The sequence below is a fragment of the Panicum virgatum genome, chromosome 5N, assembly GCF_016808335.1.
Source record: "Panicum virgatum strain AP13 chromosome 5N, P.virgatum_v5, whole genome shotgun sequence".
Classification (NCBI taxonomy): Eukaryota; Viridiplantae; Streptophyta; class Magnoliopsida; order Poales; family Poaceae; genus Panicum; species Panicum virgatum.
The window spans coordinates 69,538,948-69,562,138 of NC_053149.1; the positions used below are offsets into that span (position 1 = coordinate 69,538,948).

Genomic DNA, 23,191 nt, shown 5'->3' on the forward strand with positions numbered 1-23,191 from the left:
TTACCGGACCTCATAGTAAGGTGCAAAGAAACCAAGCCTTATACTAGAAGAGAGCCCGGGACCTCTAAAGTCAGCAGTCCTGGATACTAGAGTACTTGTAACAGGGTAGTGAAGTACGTAAACTTAGGGTACATTACCAGGCTAAGCCACGCGGAGCTTCTCTACCCCAGGATACAAATACCACTTCTCCAGAGCAGGTCCTTAGGGGTCCGGACCGCCTTCCAGCTAGAAGGGGTGTCTTTACCTGACCACAAGCCAGCAACTTAACTTGGATTGTTAGCAATAAGGGAAACTCCGGTCAAGAGAAAAGAATAGTTAAACCAAGGCGAATAAATGTAATCAGGGTGGAGCCTAGGCAAAACTGAGGAGGAAAATCTCCTTTATTATTGTGGTTGTCACGGTATACATCGGAGGTCGGGATTACGAGGACGGACCTCCACCGCTCCGGACCGCTTTTGCCTGTTTGTGTGATAGGGCCAGAGGTCGGGTTTACAAGGTCGGACCTTGACCGCTCTGGACACACACGTAGACACCACGCTATTACAAAGGAGAAAATCTCTCATTCCTTTCTTAGGAGTAACCTACGGCTGCATGCTATACAGCGTGTTCTTCTTCGGAGGTGAAGGCGCCCTGAACGTGCCTGAACCGCATCATCCAGCATCACCTCGGGAGCTCGGGGGACCCCTCCTTGCCTAAGAGCTGTCACATGCTTACATGGCATGAGACAAATTCTTTGGCTTTGAATGGAAGAGGCCCCCTCCCCCTGCCGTCGCCGTTGCCGATGGAAACCAGAGCCCTTGCGCAGCAGATGGACCGGTGCGACGCGTGGAGAAGTGCGGTCGTTCGCCGGCTTGTCCTTGGTGCTAGCGCCAGGGGCCCCCGCACGAGGAGGCGGGGTCCTGTCTGCAGCAGCACCGAGCAACGCTGAGGTGGATCTCCGGCGCTGGAGACGGCGGGACGACACGGTCAACTTCCTCCGGGATGGCCGTCGGCTCCAGGCTCCATGTTGAGAGAAAGCCTTGAGCCGACACCATGCCACCGCTGAGGAGGCGTGGCCGTTGCTTGAGAGAAAACCTTGAGTCGACGTAGGAGCAGCGGCGCGCAGCGGCGCCTCCGCTGTGCGCTGCTACGCCGGCTCTGAGGTGTCGCGGTGGCGACACACAGCAGGCGCCGCTGCCGTGCGCCGCCGCACCGAGGGCGTCGGAGTGCCGGTGCCATAGCATGCGGAGTGAGTGTGCCTTCCTTCATCTTCAAGTTCGCCGTTGCAGAGGGAGAACACAGCCTAGAGGCCTGAAGATCCAGCCAACGCCTGTCCTCCCCACGGACGGCGCCAAAATGTTGTGGGGATTTTTAGGGGTACCCACAGCCGGGTGGCGGAGCGCACCCGCCTATTCCCAGTGAGGGAGTACTCGGGGAAGTACTAGGCGATGGGGCTGGATCTTCGCTGAGACAAGGACTCAAGAACACTCGATTTAGAGTGGTTCGGGCCGCCGGAGCGTAATACCCTACGTCCACTGGGAGATGTATTGTCTTGGTTGTGTGAATGAACCTATCCTCTGCTGGCCTTGGCTCTTGCCCAGCCTGAGGTTTTCTAGCGGCGCTCCCTCCTTTTATAGATCAAGGGGGAGCGGATACATAGGACGTCGATGCCCCGACAGGTGGGCCCAACGTGAATGCGGCTACAGTGGTAGCGAATCTTTCCTTCGATATGCGTACTGCTGCTCTCCTGTCACAGGGGTCTTCTCTTGTTCCGTCAGCTAGGTGCCCGTTGGAGTAGCGTAGCTTGCGGCGTGGCCTGCTGAGGCTATTATGTAGCGTCATAATGGGTGAAGCCGAGCCGTCGTATCCGACTGTTACGGCAGACTGGCAGACGCGGCATGGGCGGCGCCATCGGCTCCACTGCCTTGGTAATACGCGATCAATAGTGCCCCCTGGTCAGTCAAACGCCTCGGCTTCCACTATATCAAAGTGGATGTCCACCTACTGCAATGAATGCGAAGGTAGGTGGACCTCAATATGGAGACCAAGGACTTCATACACGTGTCGGCCCCGGACCGCCCTGAGGCGGGGCGTCCAAACTTTCCCTTCGAGAGGGGTCCGGTTGCTATCCAGGACCCTATGAGGGGTCCGGGACCCCGCGGGGGTCTGGATTCCTTGGGAGGTCCGGAGCCCTGGCTGCTTGCGCTTGAGCGCCTGTTTTTCCTGGGACACGTGGCGTTCCCAGACCTTCCCCGGCCGCGGAACAGGTCCGGACCTTTGTCGGGAGGACAGGACTTCGGACTGCAGGGGTCCGGCTGTTTGGTTGTAGTCAAGGATGACTACTAAGGCTCTTGCCTAGTCACAGCAAGAGGGGGTACCCCAGTCCTGGGGTACCGACAATGTATGTTGCGAGACGAATCTTTTGAGCCTAGTTAGGTCATGGTAGGACAATATTTACCACAAACAAACAAAAAGTGCTACAGTGTCCGATGTGACTTTTTCTCCCACTTTTCCGGGGATCTAAACACAGCCAAGAAATGAAATTACTAGTATGTAATCAGCAACAACAAAAGGAATTCAGATGGCCAGGGACTCACCTGTGAGGTCCAACAGAAATCTGCTCAAGCTTTGCTCAAATTGCTTATTCCAAACCCTAAACAATAGGCCCAACTCAATCCAATCCAATCCAATCCAAACCAATCTGAAGTTTGGCCGCTCTTGATGCTTCTCTGCTTCTGCATGCACCAGATAGGTAGGAGAAGCTGTCTGCTGCTTCACATCAAAGATCATAGCACTTGCCACTGTTCTTCTGCTACAGTGTCGCTCCTGGATTGAGTCTTTTTCCATTGCCTAGCTATATATAGTACAGCTAGCTACAGAAACATATGTAGTCTGAAACTCTGAATCCTTGATGCATCCAATGACCCAAGAGAGAATCCACCTAGCAAGCTTCCTTTATGAAAAGAACCACATCACAGACATCTCACTCATCCCCGTCAAGGCAAAGTTCTGAATCCATCCACCAGCATATTTATATAATACCAGGACTATATAGTTTTGTACTGCACTACTGCTGCAGGCTGCTGTTTGACTAGACAGAGAGATATCGAGGCCCTTTTGTGCATGCAAAGCAGGAGCAGTACACTGCATCAGGCATTTTGCATCATAACAGGCATGACCATACAAGCCTCTCAGCTCATGCTCTGGCCCCTAGACATGCTTCAGCTTCACACTCACACACCACATCTCTCCTTTTTTTCTGATCATAATGCTACCAACCAAGACATAACAAGACAAACAGAAGCACATTAAACCAGGAAAACCGTGCTGCTCCAGTTCAATTCACTCTCATGCCTTGTGCACTCCTAGCACCATTGTCACAGCAACTTCTCTCTCCAGCTGATAGTAACTCTTCAGTGACTGGTTTGGCCCACGTATCCTGTCCCGGCACTCCTGCTAGAGAATATCAGCACTTTCACATTCACATTCAGCCAAGGGCCCAAGGCCCATCTCGTAATAGTTACTGCCAAAAGGTTAGCGTCCATTGATCACCAAGTCAGAACCTCTATCACCATCTCCATGTCCCTTGCAGTTGCAGTGAAGCAACTGAATAACTGCACCTTATGGGACTCTGGTGAGATCCTTCACCCAAATGAATCAACACTAGACACTCACGAAAAGATTCAGATTCAACTCTGCTGCTTTTGCATTTCTGTACTCTGGGTTTATTACTTGGTTACACAAACTTGGAGCCATCGTTATTCAATTCAAAACAAACTGAATTTATCAATAATAAAACTGCATATAGCTACATGGTTTCACTCATAGTCTCACCCCTCAAGGTTTCAGAGCCCGAAAACTTGATTTTTCTAAATTTGATAAAACAATGTCTATCTGTGTGTTATGTGCCGAACTACGGTGGATGATACATACTGTACAAAATCATTTAAAATTTCTTCAGAAACAAAAGGGCAAGAAAAAAGGACCCAGAGGTGCACAGACCACGGAGGGGCCAAACAAAGGCATACGGGTGCACACCAGGATTGGCCCAGTAAACTAGCACTGTAGCAGAAGATTGTTTGCACCTGGCACTGTTCATTGGATCTTCTTCAGTTTCTCAACAACCACAGTCTTTTCTTGCTCAACTGGGAAGTATTTGATACCCACGAGATCACCAACTTTGCTGATCACCTGACAAATTGGGATGAAATTTAGTTCTGTAACTTGCATAGCAATCAGTACAACAACAGAATACATGGCCTGATCGATACAACAAAAAAAAGTAGGATCAACAATCATGGTTTGCAACTAAAGCACCATTTTTGCACCAACCACCATCAAGTTAGTAAAACAGATAGGATAGGGTGCTTTACCTCTAATCCTTTAATGAGATCTTCCCTGGAGTGGGAAGCTGAGATACATATCCTAGCTCTCGCAAGTAGAAGTGGTGTGGCAGGAAATGCAACAGTAACAACAGCAACCTAGCAATATGGAGTAGGTCATATTAGTAAACAATAAAAAAACCTTTCATATGGGAAAAAATCTCTGTAACTAGTTCAAACATAAGAGATGAATTGCTTTGAGACAGTGTCATAAGAACTGTCAACATCGTATACTAGGTGTCTAACAGATGTCGTGTACTCACATTTTGCCTCAGGCACTCCCTTGAAAATGCAGGAATTTTAGCAGGATTGTAAAGCATGATAGGCATGACAGGTGAGTCATTATCCCCAAGAACTTCAAAACCCATTTTCTGAAGCTCTGACCTGAAGAAGTTGCTGTTCTCTCGAATCTGAGCAAGTTTCTTGGCCCCTATTAGAACACTTAATACATTAGGACTTCCAGACAGGAGATAAACCACTAAGATGTCAGAATGTTGATATTATCTATGATATACCTCTGTTAGTTCCATCTTCTCCCAAGATAACCTTTATAGCTGAAATGACTTGCTGGACCGCTGGAGGTGACATTGATGTTGCATAAATGTGAGCTGGGCATGTATGCTTTAGATGATGAATAATCTCCTGAAAAGAATATATAGAGAACGTTTAGTGGGTCAGATTTGTCAAATTCAAAGTTTGTTCAGTCATGAACAGCTACTGGACTATATACTTCGTACCTTTGATGCTGCTATGTAACCTCCGCATGATCCAAATGATTTCGTAAATGTACCCATCATAATGTCAACATCAGCTGGATCCACTCCCAGTAGCTCGCATACACCTCTCCCGGTTTTTCCAACTGCTCCAATACTGTGTGCCTCGTCTAAATATGTGTAAGCCTGTTCAGATGCGAAAGTACTTTAGTCTACCCAGTACAACATTGCCGGTATAAATCACTAGTAAAGCTCTAGTGATAGCTATGAGAGTAGTCGCATGCTAGCTCACATCCAATACGCAGGAAATTATTTGTCGCCATTACCAAGATGCACAAGTATCCTAATACAAAGCAAAATCCTCGAACCTTGTATTTCTTGCATACAGAAATAACCTCTGGGAGTTTGCATAGCTCCCCCTCCATGCTATAGATTCCCTCAACAATCACAATGATCTTCTTCCATGGTCTGTGTGTACGAGGCTGCCCTCCCGCGATCTGCTCTCTCAATACCTCTTCCAAATGAGCAGGATCTGGTAGAGAAATACGGAAAGCATTAAACTTTACAGTGAGCAATGGGTCCCAGTACTTATGATGCAACTGCTAGTTGTTTACTGTTATGTTGAAAAACACGAACGGTGGCCCCTGAACCCCTAGCTCCATTGACTATAGAATTATGGTTCAATGAATCACTTATTATCAGGCCTCCCTGCAATTATTACAGTAGTCTTAGCTGCAGCCCATAAAAAGGAACATAACTGAGAGAGCATGAGTATATCTTCGCAACGAACCTTCCCAATTAGAGCAGGAATGATAGCAGAGTTTGTCACATAGCCCATGCCAAAAATAATTGCTGCAGGCTTGCCAACAAATCTCGCAACCAGTTCTTCAAGCTCAGTGTGCAACTTAGTGTTACCTAATGTTGTATAATCATCAAATAAGCTTACAATTTTTATATATTATTTAATGCTCCCAACCAAGGCAAACTATGGAATAGTTTGATAAACATAACGACCAACCTCCATCAACTCGAACACTACACGTGCTTGCAGAGTACTTCTTCAGTGACTCAATAACACGAGGGGTGCAGTACTCATCAGCCGCAGCAAAACCAAGGTAGTTGTAGGAACCCAAATTAAGGCATTTGGATGTTTTTGCGGTACGACTGCATCAAAGATACACTGAATCAGATGTTGACACCCATGCCAAGACAACATGTGAATGGGATGGAATGTAAGTAACATACTGGAGTGTCTTGTTGCAGTCATTTGAGTAACGCTCAACCACATCAAACCAAGCATCTGGTGCACTGGCAATTGGCCGGCCGAAGCAGTCCTGCCATGACAATTGAGACTAGAAGTCAGCAAGAGTATGTTGTTCTAGTAGGTGAATGGTGAAGTGTGATCCCTTGGATCCCGGACATAAAAAAGAGTAAGATTTTATATAAAAGAAGTGATATATACTGTATATTGTTCATACGCACCTACTCGTACGAAAGGTTAGTTTCTGCTAATGAAAACTCTGTGATTGGAGTATTGGAAATTTGGAATAGCACGCAAAATGAGGCAGTACGTTTCAGTTCATTCAGCCACCACCCATCAATTGAAAAGAGGACCTTCACTTTCTCTGGCTCTTCAACTTATTTCGCTTTAAAGTTCCAGTTCAATAGTTTCTGAGCTTGGAGCTCTTCAACAAAGGTTTATCAGACAGACTATCAGTAATAACAATCTATACAAGTTTCACTGGCAGCAGTAATCTATCTACCAAGGGAGTCAAAATACTTGTTATCTATTGCTTGGTCGGTCTAATCAGAAAGGAATGCATCAGCAACAACATTAAGAAATAATTGAGCCACCGTGGCGTTAGATGCTCCCATGCCCGTGAGCATTGCAGCCAGCGGTGGGGGGAACGATTATTGTTATGGAAACCGTGACAATCGCCTCACCTGGATGCGGAGATAGAGACGGCGCGTGTAGAAATCCTCGAGGCCCAAGCAAATCGGCGCGTAACCCTGCGACGAAATTAGCAGTAAGACACGGCCGCCGCGAGACGGAGCAGCGAACGGGACGAATCCGAAGCGTAGCTCCCCGCGCGGCCGTCCACCGGCGCGGAGCCTGGGGCAGGCAAGAGCGAGGGCGAGGGCAGCGCACCTTGAGGTTGCTGGGCTTGCGGGCGTCGAGGATCCTGCGGAAGAAGTCGCGGAGCTGGCCGAAGGCGAAGAGGAGGCCGTAGCTGAAGAGCGTGGTGAGCGCGGTCACGTACGGGAGCCGCACCATCGTTCCCCCTCCCCTCGGCCGTGGACAGCGCGAGCAGCAAACGGAGGTGGGCGGTGGCGGATGCGGATGCCCCGGCGGCGGGGCGGGATTTGTAGCCGCGAATCCACGCGGTGGCGGGCGGGCGGGCGAGGAAGGGAGCGGGGGGAGTGGAAGCGGTCGTTAATGGCGACGAGAGAGAGGAGAGCAGGTGGCGGCCGATTATTAGTTAAATAAATCAAATTAGTGTACTAGGTCTAGTAACGAATCCGAGGCGCTGATCGGGATCAAGGGCCGTGTTTGGATGAAGGGCGGAAAAGTTTTGATGAGAGAGAAACGATGCTTTGACTACTAATTAGTGGTATTAAATAAAGTCTAATTACAAAATTACCTCCACAACTGTGGTACTGTAGCAGTTGCTCTAGCTAATGAGGTCTTTGACCGCATGGTTAGAGGATGACTGAGCGCGGTTACTGTAGCATCACTGTAGCCAATAATGATGAAACTTGACTCATTAGATTCGTCTCGAAAAGTTACACCCATTCCTAAAAAGGTTTTGCAAATAAATTTCGTTTAGTACTTCATGCATGCATTTGTCTTTTTTGCAAAAGTTTTGATGGTTTCATCCAAACACGGCCAAGGGCAGCGGTCGTGGATTTGGACGTGGACGACGGCGACGCCGAGGACGACGAAGAGGGATCACCGGATCAGGGATGCCTCGCCGCCGCGGTGCCCTCACTGGCGGAGCACCGCATCGCCGGATCAGCTACGCTCGCATTCGAATCAACCCCTGTTCATCTTTTTCTTTTCTTTTTATTTATTTCTCCTTTGATCTCAAGTTTTTTTCTTTAAGAAACACAGTACACCCTGATCTCAAGTTATTAATTCCGGCTCGAAAATAGTCAAATAGCATGCGAACGCAAAATTTATATTATTTTCCTTGGGACCAAAATGTATATTCACAAAAAAAAAACAAATTCGGGAGAAAATATGGCATTGACTCATGACAGAAGAGTGATGTGAACATAGGACTGAGTTATTTAGATAAGTCTCAGTGGGTGGGAGTGTCATCGCACGATTACCTTGACTGTGAACTAGGTAACCGAGCTGGAGGAGTGTCATGGTGATGACATTCATCTCATATCTCATGACACTGTTTTTTCTCTCTTATGGGGCTGTTCGGCTGATCTTGTCACGGCTTGTCTCGGCTTATTTCGGCTTATTTACTCTCACATAATACTATTTATTCTACCAGCCGATCACTATTCATTCTACCAACCGAACAGCCTCATGTCATATCAGCAAATTTAATAATCATGACACTCTTATTGAGATTGGCCGTTACAGTTCTTGCAGTGACTCGGTCAGGATTGGAATTCGATTGGCTATGAAGATCTCCGTTCAAAGTCAAGAACGGTAGCATCTGATCTGATCATACAGAGATTGGCCTTCACAGCATGGCGACAAAATGGTCCAGCTGCTCTTTGTGGAAAATGTTTATGTTCCATTCTGGTTCAGACATTTTCCGGAACCGTGGGCAGTGTTGCCTCCTCGAAGTGAAGCATCTGCATTGACAAATGACAGCAACGTTACTCTTCTTCTCTCTTTTTTTTTAGCAACGTTAGTCTTCTGATTGCAATGGCGACTTCAAGAAAAGTCCAGCTTCCTTAAAAGAGCGGTTAACTACATCGCCTGACTTTTCAGAAGAAAACAACAGGACACAAGAGTGAAAATTGACCTAAAAAATCATATGCTCGTGTTATTGAGGATGGCCTCAGCTTGATCCACCAGATTTTGAGCTGAAAACGGCTCAAAATAAACCACGCCACTCCAATTCGCAATGCGTGCAGTGTTTCTTTGATCAAATTACAATATTTTTCTGGCATGATGGTAGAAACCAACTAGCAAACACTATTGCTCTGTCAGGTCGCCACAACTATGGTTAAACGCGAAGGTTGCAATACTGCACATGCTTTGTGTATTCCGGAGAGAGAATATCAAAAATGAAAAGGGGAGGGGAGAGTTGCACATTTCTGATGCGGTTCATTTTTAGCCCATATACATAGTACAAGGCCATCTGGCCCACAGTCAGTTTCCAGGAGCTCGGCCCAACTATGCTTCTCTTCTTGTTCTACTACTTCAACAGGCAACGAGCCAAGGTTTTGAAGACGCTAAAATACGCTTTCTTGGTGGGCAGGCGTACTACTATTTGAGCTTGCTTTCGTCGTACCGCCGGCTGGAGGAAGACGGGGTTTTTACATTTTTACCATTATAACGAATTGCACTCATCAGATTATCACTATTACGATGCCACCTACATCTATACCATAAGAGAGAAGTTTGACTTACAAATTTACCACATTTGAGGATGTGGCAGCCACGAGACCGGTCCACGCTGGCGCTGAGTCAACAGGCACCGACGCCGTTCGGCCCCGTTACTGCACGCTGGGCCCGGTTGCACGCTGGTCCCCGATACGCTGCGGCGACAACTAATTGATTGATACTACTAGATTAGATTCGCTTTTTCAGCAGGTAGTATGTGACACATGAGATACACAATACGGGCACAAAACAAGATGCTGGGGCAGCTGTCGTTGGCGGATGACGAATGCGCCGATCCGAGCCATGCCGCGCGCGCCGGCGGCGGTGGTGTTAGCTCTTCCAGGCGTAGATCAGCAGCGAGAACCCGTCGCCGCGCTGCATCTCGGCCTCCTCGGGGTTGGCCCAGTCCATCACCGTGGAGCCGCTGGCCCACGACGCCGTCGAGGACACCACGGACGCCGACGAAGACGAGCTCTCCTTGGCGAGCCTCCGCGCTCGCCCCTTCCTCCGCTCCCCGTTGTTGCCCGCCTCGCTCCACTCCCGCTGCCCCACCGCACGAGGTACCCTCCCCAGACGCCCGTGTTCCGCCTCGCGGCCTTGTCGGGGGAGGGGTCCTGCCCCAAATCGGCGTCGCGCTCCTCGTCGCCGCCGCCGCCGCTGGCGAGGTCGAACCGGAAGGCGTGGGCGTGGGCGTGCGCCGAGGCGTCCGCGGGGGGAGAGCCAGTTGTGGAGGTCCCAGGAGACCTGGACGCCGTCGCCGCCGCCGAGGTCGACCCGCTCGCTGCCGCGGAACTTCCAGCGCAGCCGCCGGACGTGGAGCACGCGCCCGACATGCTGACGTCCGCCCTTGTCCTTGTCCTTGTCCCTGCTGGCGGCGTCGTTATCCCTGCCGCGGCCGCGGGCCACGAGATCCACGGAGAGCATCACCTTGGAGCAGAGCCGTGCGGCGCATCGGTGGCAGGTGGGGTGTGCAGGCTGGGGGCGCCGCGTCGGGGCCCTACTGCGTGCGGCGCGTTGGCCGGCCGGGAGCAGAGGGGCGGCGCGTCGGGGCCCTGGTGCGTGCGGCGCGCCGGCCGGTTGGGAGCAGGAGGGCGGCGCGTCGGGGGCGAGCTGGGCCAGCCGGGAGCAGCGGCGTGCGGCGCGTCGTGGGCCTGCTACGCCGGCGGGGAGGGCGCGGACGGGGGGCGGCGCTACCGGGCCCAGCGCGCAGTAACGGGCCGAACGGCGTCGGTGCCTGCTGACTCAGCGCCAGCGTGGACCGGTCTCGTGGCTGCCATATCCTGTCAAACTTCTCTCTTATGGTATAGATGTAGGTGATATCATAATAGTGATAATCTGATGAGTACAATTCGTTATAACGGTTATAATGGTAAAAATGTAAAAACACAGAGGAAGACGATGCAAACACAGTGTGGATCTGTAACCGTTGTGCGTTTCCACTTCCTTCCCAGCTCATCCGCGGCAGAGCAATTAATCAATTGCGCGCCTGCAATCCTCACCCCTCGTCTACCGTTCCAAACTGCATTTTCTCCTCCGCGTCTTCAAGAAGGGATCTTGAGGAGTTGAAGGAGCGGAAGGAACCCGGGGTATCGGACCACGGTGGATAGGTAGGAAGAGGCAATGGCGAAGGCAAAGGCCGGGAAGGAGAAGGATGTGGTGCGGCTGGAGCGGGAGTCCGTGATCCCCATCATGAAGCCCAAGCTCATCATGAAGCTCGCATACCTCATTGGTATCTCCTCCCTGTCTATTCCTCTACTTTTGTCTGTTCCGTTCAGGCACACCATTATTAGATAAAGGTTCGGCACACCATAGGCGATGAGCGTTTCTTGGTCGGTCGAGCTAGGGATGGTTGGGCTCTATTGAGCGTTTAAAGGGATGCTACGGTATCGTGATTATCCTATTTCTACTGCCAAGTTGTTATCTTGCGATATTCTTGTCTCTTTCGAGGGAGATGCTAGAATCTTGCTTTGATTGATTTTCCTGGATCATGTAAAGTGGAACCTGTATAGAGAAGTTGTGTAGGCATTGCGACTGCAATACATTATTCAGACCAGATCACTAGTGCCTTTGGCTGCGCGCTCCTTGTCATGTGGCCATCAAATATGTTTCTTTAAATATTTCCTTCTCAAACACTGCGCGGCTCAACTTTGCTACTTTGTAATTTCGTTACTCTCTGCTAATGAAATTCGGGCTCTGCCCATGGTGGAAAAAATGTTTCCTTGTCTTGTTTTCAACAAGCTGAGCAAATATGTTGCTTTGGATACAAGACCATGCAACACAATTAACACTATTGTGTATTTCTTCAAGAACATCAATCTGACAGAGACGAATTCTTGAAACTCTGCAAGAGGGTTGAATACACCATAAGGGCTTGGTACCATCTCCAGTTTGATGATATGATGGTGAGGAAAGTTTATTAATTATACATATGCAGCATTTGTTGGTTTGAATTGATGCAACCATCTCTAGGGTCTTCAGTGTTTAAATGATATTTGATCTATTCAGGCTGGTACTCTTGCAGGAACTGTTCGCTCTCTTCGATCCTGTGCATGGTGCTAAAAAACTGCAGCAGCAGAACTTCTCACCTGAGGAAATTGACATGCTTGAGCAGAACTTCCTCTCCTATTTCTTTCAGGTAAAGGGCCTATTCAGGGAGAAATAACAATTTATAGGTTTAGTCTCCAAGTGAAGGACGGAGGCGTGGAGCAGTTTCTTAGTGTTGCGATGAATCGAAACATGTTCTGTAAATGTGCTCTTTGAAATGTCTTTATTTGAAGTGCAGGTGATGGAAAAAAGCAATTTTAACATAGTAAATGATGATGAGGTTGAACTTGCTCATTCTGGACAATATCTGTTGAATCTTCCCATTAAAGTTGATGAATCAAAGGTTATTGTGCTTTTCCTGCAAACTATGTCTCTTTATCTAAATTTCACTAAATTCCGGTGTGAAATTCCAATTTTATTGTTTGATTGTACAGTTAGATAACAAGCTTTTGTCGAAGTATTTTAAGGAGCACCGTCATGAAAACCTACCTGACTTCTCTGATAAGGTGATGTTTTTTATATGCGACATAGATGGATTTCTCTTTTATCATGAAACCCTAACTAAATTCATTTAATAAATTGTTCTTTTTTACATCAGGTCAATGTTATTTCATAAGCAATAATTTCTATTTTTTTGTGACCAGCCAAGTAGGCAAAGATGCAAAATTGGGAACTCAAATTTAGCAATCAGCTAATCCTTCTTAAAATTTCATGTGTTATATATTGTATAATTATCTTTTTAGTGTACCTCTTCAGAGTCCAGACCTCTTCTCTCCTAGTGCCATTGACCTGTTGTTTAGTATTACTCATATATGTTCATGAACAACAACTTGTTTAGCTAACATAATCCTTTTATTTGCCAGTATGTTATATTTCGTAGGGGCATTGGATTGGACCGCACTAGCAACTTTTTCTTCATGGAGAAAGTGGACATGATCATAGCTCGTGCATGGCGAAGGTTCCTTGAGAAGATGAGGTATGTTATCTTCTTCACATTTTAATGCCCTGTGTGTTTTATCTTGCTCATCGAAAAGGTTACCTTTTTTCCATCCTGGAATTTCAGATTGCAAAAGCTCTTTTCAAGAAAGAAAAATGGTAAACAAAAGATGGATTCCAAGAAGAATGATGATCTAGCAAGTGAAGTAGACAAGGATTTATATGTTGAACGTATACGGCTTGAAACAATGGAGTTGAGGTTTGCTCTCTTTGACATGTTATGCTGTCACAATCTTTATCGCTTTCTCTCATGGTCTCACAGTTTCCACTTTGCAGCTTGCGAAATTTAATTGGCAAGGTTACAATTCAAGAGCCTACTTTTGAAGAGGTGATTGTCTTGTACAGGTAAAAGTTATAAAACGATTGGAAGCTGCAGATAAAACTTTCTTGTCCTGTTTCTGAAATGGTTCTTTGTATGATTTTTTTGAATTACAGCGTGAACTGATTTTTTATGTACTCCTTCAGGAGGAGAAGTCCAAAGGGCCAGGATGATAGAGCAATTCATGTCAAACACTTCAAAAATATTCCAATGGCAGATATGGAGTTGGTTCTGGTTAGCACTGGGAGTTGCCTTTTCACATTGGGTTCCAAAAAAAAGTTGCCTTTTCACATTCATATTTATTTCTTTAACTGGATTTAAGCTGAAGAAAAATTTGTACTCATGGCAGCCTGAGAAGAAAAACCCAAGCCTCACACCAATGGACTGGGTTCAATTTATTGTTTCTGTTGTCATTGGACTCGTAAGTGGACTGAAATCGATTTCATTCGTTTCGTTTTTGAATTGCAGTAACTCCACCTTCTAATTTACTTATGTCACAACACATAGGTTACACTCATCAGTTCACTCGAAATGCCTAAAGCTGATTTCTGGGTTGTAATCGCCATCCTTTCTGCTCTGGCTGGATATTGTGCAAAGATCTATTTCTCGTGAGTATCTTGGTTGATTTGTTTTTTTTATTATGCTCGTTCTATCAGTAATTTTTATTACAAAGACAATGGAAAATGGTGGAATTTTTTATGCAGGTTTCAACAGAACATGGCAACCTACCAAAACCTAATCACTCAATCCATGTATGATAAACAGCTAGATAGTGGGAAAGGCACACTACTGCACCTCTGCGATGATGTAATTCAACAGGAGGTAGGTTTAGACTCTACACAATGTATTCTCTTGAGAACCAACCCCCCAAAAAGAGACAAGCGTTAGTTCAGACATTGTAATTTGAAGCATTGCTAACAATTCACTTCCATCCTTGTGGTTTCAAATGTTCAGGTCAAGGAGGTCATAATAGCCTACTATATTTTGATGGAAAATGGAAAGGCTATCAGTGATGTATATATATTGTTCTTCCCTTTTAAAATTTATACTTTATTCCTGCACTTGCTCTTGTGGAAGAATAATTAAAATTAAATATTTGTGTGTTCTCAATGTGCAAGGATCTTGACTTGCAATGTGAGGAGTTAATCCAGGAAGAGTTTGGCTTGCAATGCAATTTTGAGGTGATGGATGCTGTTCAAAAGCTGGAGAGGCTTGGTATCATTACAAGAGTGAGTTCTCACATCTTTTTCTCTTATTTCCACTTTTCAAAGCATGTGGGTGGTTTCTCTACTCCCTACCCACCCTAATAATGAAGTCTGCTTTCCATCCAGGATTCTATTGGAAGAATTTGTTGTGTTCCTCTAAAGCGTGCCAATGAGATCATCGGTGCTACCACGGAAGAGCTGGTTATGAAAGCAAGGCAAAGCTAGCGAGCTTGATTTGAACAAGGTAATCCTGTTGTAAATTCTTGCCTCATTACAACTTTTATGGTACTCCAGGAAGGCCTAATACTAAACTCTTGCATATCAGGTGGGGTAAATACATTCTGGCCATCTCCAGAATGGCAGGATAGTTCTCCAGTGAGAAGTTACGGGAAATTGTTTTTTTTTTCTTTTTGTAGGATCTGCTGTATTGCGGAATGTCTGAAGTGTGTTGTAAGCATGTAGCATTGTTTTTATAGCAAACGAGACTGTTGGGTGTTCCATAACTAATAAAGAAAATAATTGTTCTGCTAACGCAAATTTCTCCAACACATGGTACAAGGGCGGTAAATAATGTTGTGAACTGAGCATTAATGTTCATGGGAGCTGATCACAGTGCAGGTAATGCTGATGGTTCACTGCATTCTGCAGTGTGCACACTGAGCCACTGACATTGGCAGCTTGATTTGTATTGCTGTTTCCTTACCTGTGAACGGCAAGCTCCGCATTCCGTGAAAATTTAGGATGCTAGGATGCAAACAAATTGTAGGTTAATCACAGATTAACCAGAGCACCAGCATCATATTGAGTTCTTGTGAGTCGATTACTATTAATTCGATCCCTGAATTATTTCCAGACTTGAAAAATGGATAAGGAAAAGGCAGCAAAATTCCTGGACGCTACATGTCCAATAGCATTATCCAGTGTGTTTTTGTCTCTTTGCAGCGAGCTATAAGTGCAGGGTCGGTCCAGTGGTGTGGAACAGAGAGCAGAGAGCCAAGCTCATCGCTTGGAGTGAGATAATGAGCAGCAGCAACGTGGTGTCCGGCAGCATCTCCGCGTCACCATCCGCAGCAGCTGGTGCTCGCCGTCCCCATGGCGCAGTGAAGCAGCTGAGGATAAAGGTAGCGCAGCCACAGCCACAGCAGCTGCTGCACGGCCGCCGCCGGCAAAGCAACGGCAGGGGCAGCGCGGTGGTGGCGAAGGCCGGGCCCGGGGGGCTGTCGGAGATCGAGCCGGACCTGAACGAGGACCCCATCGACCGGTGGCGCACCCCCGGTATCAGCCCGGTCCGTTCCTTCTCTCTCAATTCATTTGCTTTAGGATAGCGTTCGTTACGTTCATGGATAACACTGGACAATGATCTGAGTGCTGCAGGAGGACTTTGAGTTCGGAGTGTACGATGGACACCACACCTATCATGAAGGCCATGGTCTTATCCTAAAACCTTCCTTGTCATTTTATCCCTGTACTGGTATCCTTGCAAGAAGGAACACTGATTGTTATGTGATGTGGTGAAACAAAACCCTGCAAACAACTGCGATGCCGATGCACTTTCTGAAGACAAGAAGGGATTCTGGGAGGATGTCTCCGAATGGTACCAAGAAGCTGAGCCTCCTCAGGGCTTTCAAGGTACTGTACTCTTTTAGCCCCTCAGATCTTTCTCCTTCAGTGGCAGTGAAAAAACCTTTGCTCATCAGCATAAATGGCAATCTCTTTGCAGCACTCATCTCCTGGGCATTTCCTCCTGCAATCATCCTTGGCATGGCTTTCAATGTACCGGTATGGACTGAATACTTCTACTGTGCCCTGATAGAGCACGCGAAATCTTTTCCAGTTTTCTGTGTGAATTGAATTGCTTCATGTGAAATTCCTGGGTTCCAGATGCCTAACTTTTCACCCTACTTTATGTAATAATTACTGACTGGAGATGTGCCTGCTTGTGCTACTAATAGGGGGAGTACCTCTACATCGGGGCAGGTCTCTGGATCATCGTGTTCTGCATCATCGAGATGCAGAAGCCGGACAAGCCGCACAACTTCGAGCCGGAGATCTACATGATGGAGAGGACGGCTCGCGACAAGCTCATCGCCGACTACAACTCCATGGACATCTGGGACTTCAACGAGAAGTACGGCGAGCTCTGGGACTTCACCGTCAACACCAGGGAAGACATTGTCAAATCAACCTGATCGTCATGTGTGGCAGGCACATGCCTTTCCATGCAAAGCAAATCAATCATAGCATAGCTGCTAGGAAAAAGCTCTTGAATGAAAGAATAACAATGTGTGTATCTTCATGACTGAGGTTCTCAGCCCTGGAACAAAAGGAGGACCTGAAAATCTGTTTTTATCTCCTCACATAATGCATGTATGTCAGGCGTCTTGCAGAACATGCTCTGCAGAATAGCGAGCAGCTGTTGCTTCGACTTCCTGCATGGTTTCTTCATGTTTTCTCCAATGTTTTGAGAAAACAGAAGCAGGACTGATTCACCAAACATTTAGAGCTTCTGGTTTGGCACCACCCACACAATCTTGTTATATAGGAGTATCCAACAAACACGAAATGCCATTTTTCCTTGAAATCTTTTCAGAATAAAAGGAAGAACAAAAAAACACACCAGGGTAAGAAAATCCAAAAAGAAGGGTAAGCCTCGCAGCTGTTCCTTTTTTGTACACTTGGGATGCAGCTTACTCGAGATTTCGCTATGAAGACGAGAAATCTTTTGGAAGAGAACAATGCTAATCTACTGCGTTGATGAGAACTAGTTTTGCTACAAGATGCTAGGCATTCCGATCTTCACCTTGATGTTCTGAAGAGCTGACTGCCAAGAGTCACAGTTGGGGTACGTCCTGCCATGACTGTCGTCGAGCTGATCTCCTGCTCGTGAATCCGGTGTATTTCAGCCTCCACCAAGCTCATCGTTGGACGCTGCTCGCTCTTTGGGTTCACGCACCATGATGTCAAGCGCAGCAATTCTTTCATGCTTTCTGAGGTGAAACCACTGGTCATTCTGTTGTCTGCAATTGCAGAGATATCACTTGATTCCTGGAAGTTCTGCACCTGCATATCCACATATAAAAAATGTACGGTACTTTAGTGCAGGTATGATAATTAAGAGAAGAGTTAAAGATGTCACTAGAGAAAGGGAAAATTTGGTGTATTATTCAAACAAAAGAGATGGACAAAGCATCAGCAGTGTTGGAAGTTACCCATTGAATGATGCGTTGATCAGACACAGCTCTCCGTCCGCTAACCAACTCGACAAGGAACACACCAAAACTGTAGACATCCCTTTGTATGGAAAAGTTCAAGTTCATGGATTCCCTCATTCTGATCATGCAACAGGAAGTTCCATCAAACTCAAGTAATGAATTGGTACTAGTGGACACAACACATTGAAAGCAGATGATTTGTATCCATCTGATGTGATCAATGAGTTTAAGAATTACAACGAATATGTGTGCCTTTGTTACCGAGGATCAACAAAAGGATCATTAGGTGTTCTGGAAGACAGTCCTGTAACACCAAGTCGATCAAGCAAGCCTGGAATCCCAGTATCCGCAACTTTTGGTACGAAATCCTCATCCACAAGTACATTAGAAGTTTTGAAGTTCATATGGATCGCAGGGGGGTTCAGAGAATGCAGGTGGCTCAGGCCTGAGTAACAAGAAAAGATTATTGATGTAGTTGCCAGAATATCATTCATACAGAGAATGAGTCTTAATGGATATGAAGTTATGAGCTTCTAGATTATATTTCGAACAATAAGGGAAAGTGTACAGTTGGTTTATATGTTAGACTTACCTTTAGCAGTTCCATGAGCAATAGAAAGTCTATGCTTGAATTCTAGCCTCACACCTGGAGCATGGCTGTTACCTACGAAAGGACAGCAGAAGAATTACCAACGACACCATTATCATACATTAGAGTAATATAATAGAAAATACAATGAAAATTACCATGCAAATGTGTTGAGACGCTGCCATTGGGGATATATTCATAAACAAGCATCTGCATGCCATTCTCCTGGCAGTACCCCAAAAGTTTTACAAGGTTCCGATGCTGGAGAGATGATAGGTAATTAACCTGAGAAGAAAACAGCACTGATGCTTGAGCTTGAAACAATCTAGGGTGTGGAGCAAGTTGTGTTAAATTTTAAATTATATAAGAAAGTAAGGCTTAACCCTTTGCTAGAAGACAGGATCTTTCCTTCAGGAGGGAAAGAATAGTGTTGATACACAGTACATTTGACAAATTCAGGACCAGAAATTACTGAAGAGAACATTTGGATAAGTAAAATTATATTACCTCTTGAACGAATTCTTGGCTAGGAGGAGAATGCCGTCTTTTAACAGCTATAATTGTGCCATCCTGGAGCAAACCCTTGTATACCTCTCCAACCATTCCCTGTCCAATAAAATTCGCATTGCTAAAATTCCTTGTAGCCAAATTTAGTTCCTCCAAAGTCAGACATCTTGCTCCCTGTGACTCTGATAGATGGAAGGAGAAGCTGTTACTTAAAGAAAAATCGGATCTTTCGATGAATTATTTGAAGTTTTAAGGTCTTATGAGAAGTAACTTAAGCAGTACCTGGTAGAGCTTGACCTGATGAACTACTTTCTGAAGAGTCTGAAGTTCTTCTGCGATGCCGCAGGCAAAGTACAATTGCAACTATGACAATACCTAGTACTATCAAGCCTCCTACAGCACCTAGAGCTGCTGCAAGAAGTCTTGACATCTAGTATGGGATATCCTCTCTCAGGATATGGCAATAATTTTTGTAGCCACAGTGATGAAGTCTGCAGATTTAAAACCTAAAGAGTAGTACATAAAATTTGTCTGAGTTTATATTTTGAATTCATAAGAACATGAATGTGCTGATTGCTGGTTATGCCAACCTGTGAACTACAGACTAATTCAGAAAGTGAATTGACAAATGCAAGTGTGCCGCATAGATTGATTGATCAATAGATAAAGTTAAATCACTAGTAATGTATTGACCCAGAAACCATGGATAAAGTTAAATCGGCAAATGCATCACTTTCTCGTCAACTTTAATTTTGTCTCAGTATGACATGTCTGTCTCTCAGATTTGTCGCCGTGCAGAGGGAAGCACACTTTAATCGTGGTGTTAGCGGTACAGATGAAGCTACTAGTAACGTATAAATCTAGAGAATAAGACTAATATATTATCAAACAGAAAAAATGGAACTGTCAGATATCAAGAATTGGATATTATGTGGCAACGTGCAGTGGCAATATTAGGAACGCACATGACAATGGCGGCACACATGACGCTACTAGTAACGCATAAATTTGGCGAAAAAGATGATTATATTATCAAACGGGAAAACAGGGATTTGTCGGATATCTGAAATTGGACATTATGTGGCAACGTGCAGTGGCAAAATTAGGAAAGCACATTTTGACCATGACATGAGTGGTACGAACGAATCAACTAGTAACGCTTAAACTTGACAGAATAGGCAATTATTTTATCAAACAGAAAACAGGGAACTGTCGGATATCCACAATTGGACATTATGTGGTGACACGGCTTGAGCTTTGAACTTTTTTTCCTTTCTTTTCCTGGTATAATGATTGCAGACCATCATTCAATTTTTTTGCACCATAAACGGACCAGAAGAAATTGTCACCGTAACTAAAATGACAAGTTACAGACAGTGACTCCAAAATGTGCAACAAAACATCTTTTGCTATGACATTCTGCACTTGTAAGTATGCTCTTACTACTCAAACAAATATGATTAAGCTACAGTGTACATCAAAACATGAATGCATTCTTGCTTGAACTGCATGCTTCTTGAAGCTGTGCACATACATGTTTGGTTGATGTCATTTATAAATCGAACAATGTAGCATTGGCTGCTATCTGAATTCTGAACTCAGTAACAGAAACCGTTTGAAGTATTCATCAACAAGGACTGCTGATTTTCCTTATGATCAACAAAAAAAATCATCACTACTGAGCAAAGCACAAATTAAGGTAACTAAAAAAATCCACATGTTTCAAACTCTATCCCAAAAATACAGCGATTCCACCCTCGTATGCTAAATTGCAAATTTTAATTGAAGGCTGCACCATACCTGCAGATTGCCCAGGCCTCCTGGCATCATTTCCGTCCAAGCGCGGCAGTAGCATCAAATGCTGAATCCATTCTGCAGACAGCAAAACTTGATCCCACCGATTCTTGACTCTGCTCGTCTTCTTCCTCCTGTCACCACAAGAAAATAAATCGAGCTAATCAAGAAATGCAAAAATAAGGCAAATTACGGAGGAAATATCTAGTGTGCATAGGTCTCCAAAGCTAGAGAGAATCCATGGAAAAAGGGGGAAAGTGTGAGACGCAGCAAGCAGGCAAGAAACCTCTGCGTCCTCCTACTCTCCTCAGGTGGGTCTATCGCTGTACTGGCGTGTGATTGTGGGCGAGATGAGCTGGGAGGTTTTGGGGAGGGAGGAATGGGGGCAGGGGAGCGCCCACAAGAAAAGTGAAGAAGAATACACTCACCGGTGGGGCGGATTGGAATTGTAAACCAGCAGCAAACAAACATGCCTGTATATATACAAACTGGCCGGGTTGAGCTGTAGGCATCAAAGGAAAGCGGAGCGGAGGATGCTAAAAAACGCGGCCTTGGCGCGGCCGTTGCAGGTGAAAACAAAACAGCCAAGAAAATCCCCAGCTTTATCCGGCGCCTTTGCGCTGCATCCTTGAGTGTGAGCTTGTGTAACCCCAGAACTCGAACTGGATGGATCTCCCAATGATTGAACCAGAGGCGACAATTCGTTGGGATAGCGACACTGCGCCGACGCAGCAGATTTCCCCTTTTTACCCTTTTTCTTATTAGTTCTTCGATTCTTCCCTTTCACCTACATTCATGAATCTATCTTTGCCGCAATGCATGACCGTTCGATCAAAGCGAGCAACAAAAACAAAGGAATTGAATAGTGAAACAGGTGGGATTGAAAAATGGGGACGGGCGGAGGGGAGCGAAGCTAATGATTGCCGGGGGAGAGAAGAAGATGATGGGGGCTCAGCGAGCTGGAAGACAGACAGACAGACAGACAGACACAGGCAGGAGCTGCTGTGCTTGCTGGTGTTGGATTTTTTTCACCTGCTGGTGTTGGATTTTTTCACTTTATGATGGGGCTGTGAAGTGGCAGAGGATTGTCTGCTAGTCCCAGATTAGCGTATGGTTTCGAAGAATTTAATCAGATTAATCGTCATTGTATCGTTTCTACAATTGTTCTTCCAGCATGCATAGACAAGCTAGCGTCCAAGGAAGAGGCGAGCCCTACAGAGTACAGAGAGGCCGTGAGCTGTGCATCATTCTCCTGCATCTGCACGCGTTACCTCGCTTGGCCTGCTACTGCTTGCATCCGTTACCAGCTCCTGCCGTCCTGCTTGCTGACTCCAAAACGCCATTGTTAAAGTGGAAAGCGTTTCCTTGAGAAAAGTGGCAAGCGTCAGTTACCGGCCCTGTTCCTCTTACGATTGATGAGCACAAGACAATCTTCGATTCTGTTTCTGTGTTTACTGAATCATCAGTCACCAGCGCCACAGTAATGAGAAATGGAATGGAAGATGCTGCTACCTGAAGGATGAGATTGAGCAGCAATAATGATTTTTCGCATCCCGTCAGGAACTCAGGATCAGAAAGCTACTGTGTTTGTTTTGTTTGGTCCTCTGAAGTTTCTGGCTCACTCGATAGGGCGATGATTAATAGACTGTCTGACAGCCTGATGTGATGTTTATTTCGTTCTTTTCATCTCCGAGAACAATGACACACTTGTATCCACATCTCACTAGCCTTGAGGTCTTTGACTCATTGTTGGGGGTGGTTGGTCAGTTGCTGACGGCAATGGTTTGGGCCGCCTTCGCTGGGTGTCCGGGACGCGTGCTCCCTCTCCTGCAGCTTCTTCAGACACGTCAGCGACATGGAAAACATATCCGCGATCCTGCATGACCGCACCAGCAGCGGCGACTGCAGACGCTGATGAGTGCAGCACAGCTGTGATGGCCTGGACGCCTTGACCTTTGACGATGACGATGCCTCCTCCAGCGGGAGGCTGCAGCTTATCTCCTCGCTACCGCCGGCCGGTCGCGGCGTCCATCTGGCTGCCCCGGCTGCTGCCTCGTCGCCGGCGCTGACACGTGAGCCGCGCTCCGCCGTTTGCTGAGACACGCTCTGCTGCTGGGTCTTCGTTGCGCCGGCGGGGCTCGATTAATAGGCAGAGTACCTGACCTGGCATCCATCAGGAGGTATGATTCCGCCACGCATGAATGAGTGGCCGGCAGGTCACAAGATAAAGTAATCGGCGAGTGGTCTAGTACAAGGTTGATCCCGGCCGTGACGCTAATGATTGGGATGTTGGAGGATGGATTCGGATGTTTATTCGAATGTTAGATTTTTGGTTATTTTTCTTCGATTATGGAAAAATAAGATATAGAGTTTACTAT

At 46.2% G+C, this 23,191-nt stretch overlaps 4 protein-coding genes across 6 annotated transcripts; 2 read left to right on the top strand and 2 right to left on the bottom strand.

Annotated features, from left to right (window-relative positions):
• Window positions 1-3,663: 3,663 nt before the first annotated feature.
• Window positions 3,664-7,574, bottom strand: LOC120675200 (long chain base biosynthesis protein 2d). Of its 2 annotated transcripts, XM_039956303.1 has the most exons (12): window positions 7,224-7,569; window positions 7,019-7,084; window positions 6,320-6,408; window positions 6,093-6,238; window positions 5,865-5,989; window positions 5,689-5,782; window positions 5,443-5,606; window positions 5,099-5,260; window positions 4,877-5,003; window positions 4,625-4,791; window positions 4,353-4,460; window positions 3,738-4,170 (listed from the first exon to the last, which is right to left on the bottom strand). In XM_039956303.1, exons 1-12 carry the CDS (start codon window positions 7,347-7,349, stop codon window positions 4,075-4,077), a joined length of 1,470 nt encoding a protein of 489 aa, XP_039812237.1. In that variant the 5' UTR covers window positions 7,350-7,569; the 3' UTR covers window positions 3,738-4,074. The 2 variants fall into 2 exon arrangements, with proteins under 2 accessions (XP_039812238.1, XP_039812237.1); XM_039956304.1 differs by lacking the exons at window positions 5,689-5,782; window positions 5,865-5,989 and having other exon boundaries at window positions 3,664-4,170; window positions 7,224-7,574.
• Window positions 7,575-9,550: 1,976 nt separating this feature from the next.
• On the top strand, window positions 9,551-15,242 carry LOC120672426. Its single transcript, XM_039952817.1, has 17 exons — window positions 9,551-9,567; window positions 11,039-11,376; window positions 11,955-12,049; window positions 12,169-12,282; window positions 12,430-12,534; window positions 12,626-12,697; window positions 13,055-13,167; window positions 13,255-13,386; window positions 13,464-13,532; window positions 13,653-13,740; window positions 13,856-13,927; window positions 14,014-14,114; window positions 14,211-14,328; window positions 14,461-14,520; window positions 14,625-14,735; window positions 14,838-14,955; window positions 15,037-15,242. Exons 2-16 carry the CDS (start codon window positions 11,268-11,270, stop codon window positions 14,934-14,936), a joined length of 1,458 nt encoding a protein of 485 aa, XP_039808751.1. The 5' UTR covers window positions 9,551-9,567; window positions 11,039-11,267; the 3' UTR covers window positions 14,937-14,955; window positions 15,037-15,242.
• Window positions 15,243-15,679: 437 nt separating this feature from the next.
• Window positions 15,680-17,136, top strand: LOC120672428 (photosynthetic NDH subunit of subcomplex B 5, chloroplastic-like). Its single transcript, XM_039952821.1, has 5 exons — window positions 15,680-15,997; window positions 16,086-16,140; window positions 16,272-16,340; window positions 16,432-16,490; window positions 16,664-17,136. The coding sequence occupies exons 1-5, from the start codon at window positions 15,731-15,733 to the stop codon at window positions 16,898-16,900; spliced, it is 687 nt and encodes a 228-aa protein (XP_039808755.1). The 5' UTR covers window positions 15,680-15,730; the 3' UTR covers window positions 16,901-17,136.
• Window positions 17,137-17,221: 85 nt separating this feature from the next.
• Window positions 17,222-21,818, bottom strand: LOC120672427 (leucine-rich repeat receptor protein kinase HPCA1-like). 2 transcript variants are annotated; one of them, XM_039952820.1, is made up of 9 exons: window positions 21,242-21,818; window positions 20,820-20,947; window positions 19,302-19,525; window positions 19,020-19,201; window positions 18,671-18,797; window positions 18,516-18,587; window positions 18,185-18,368; window positions 17,921-18,041; window positions 17,222-17,771 (listed from the first exon to the last, which is right to left on the bottom strand). In XM_039952820.1, the coding sequence occupies exons 3-9, from the start codon at window positions 19,447-19,449 to the stop codon at window positions 17,508-17,510; spliced, it is 1,098 nt and encodes a 365-aa protein (XP_039808754.1). In that variant the 5' UTR covers window positions 19,450-19,525; window positions 20,820-20,947; window positions 21,242-21,818; the 3' UTR covers window positions 17,222-17,507. The 2 variants fall into 2 exon arrangements, with proteins under 2 accessions (XP_039808754.1, XP_039808753.1); XM_039952819.1 differs by having other exon boundaries at window positions 21,100-21,818.
• Window positions 21,819-23,191: the final 1,373 nt, after the last annotated feature.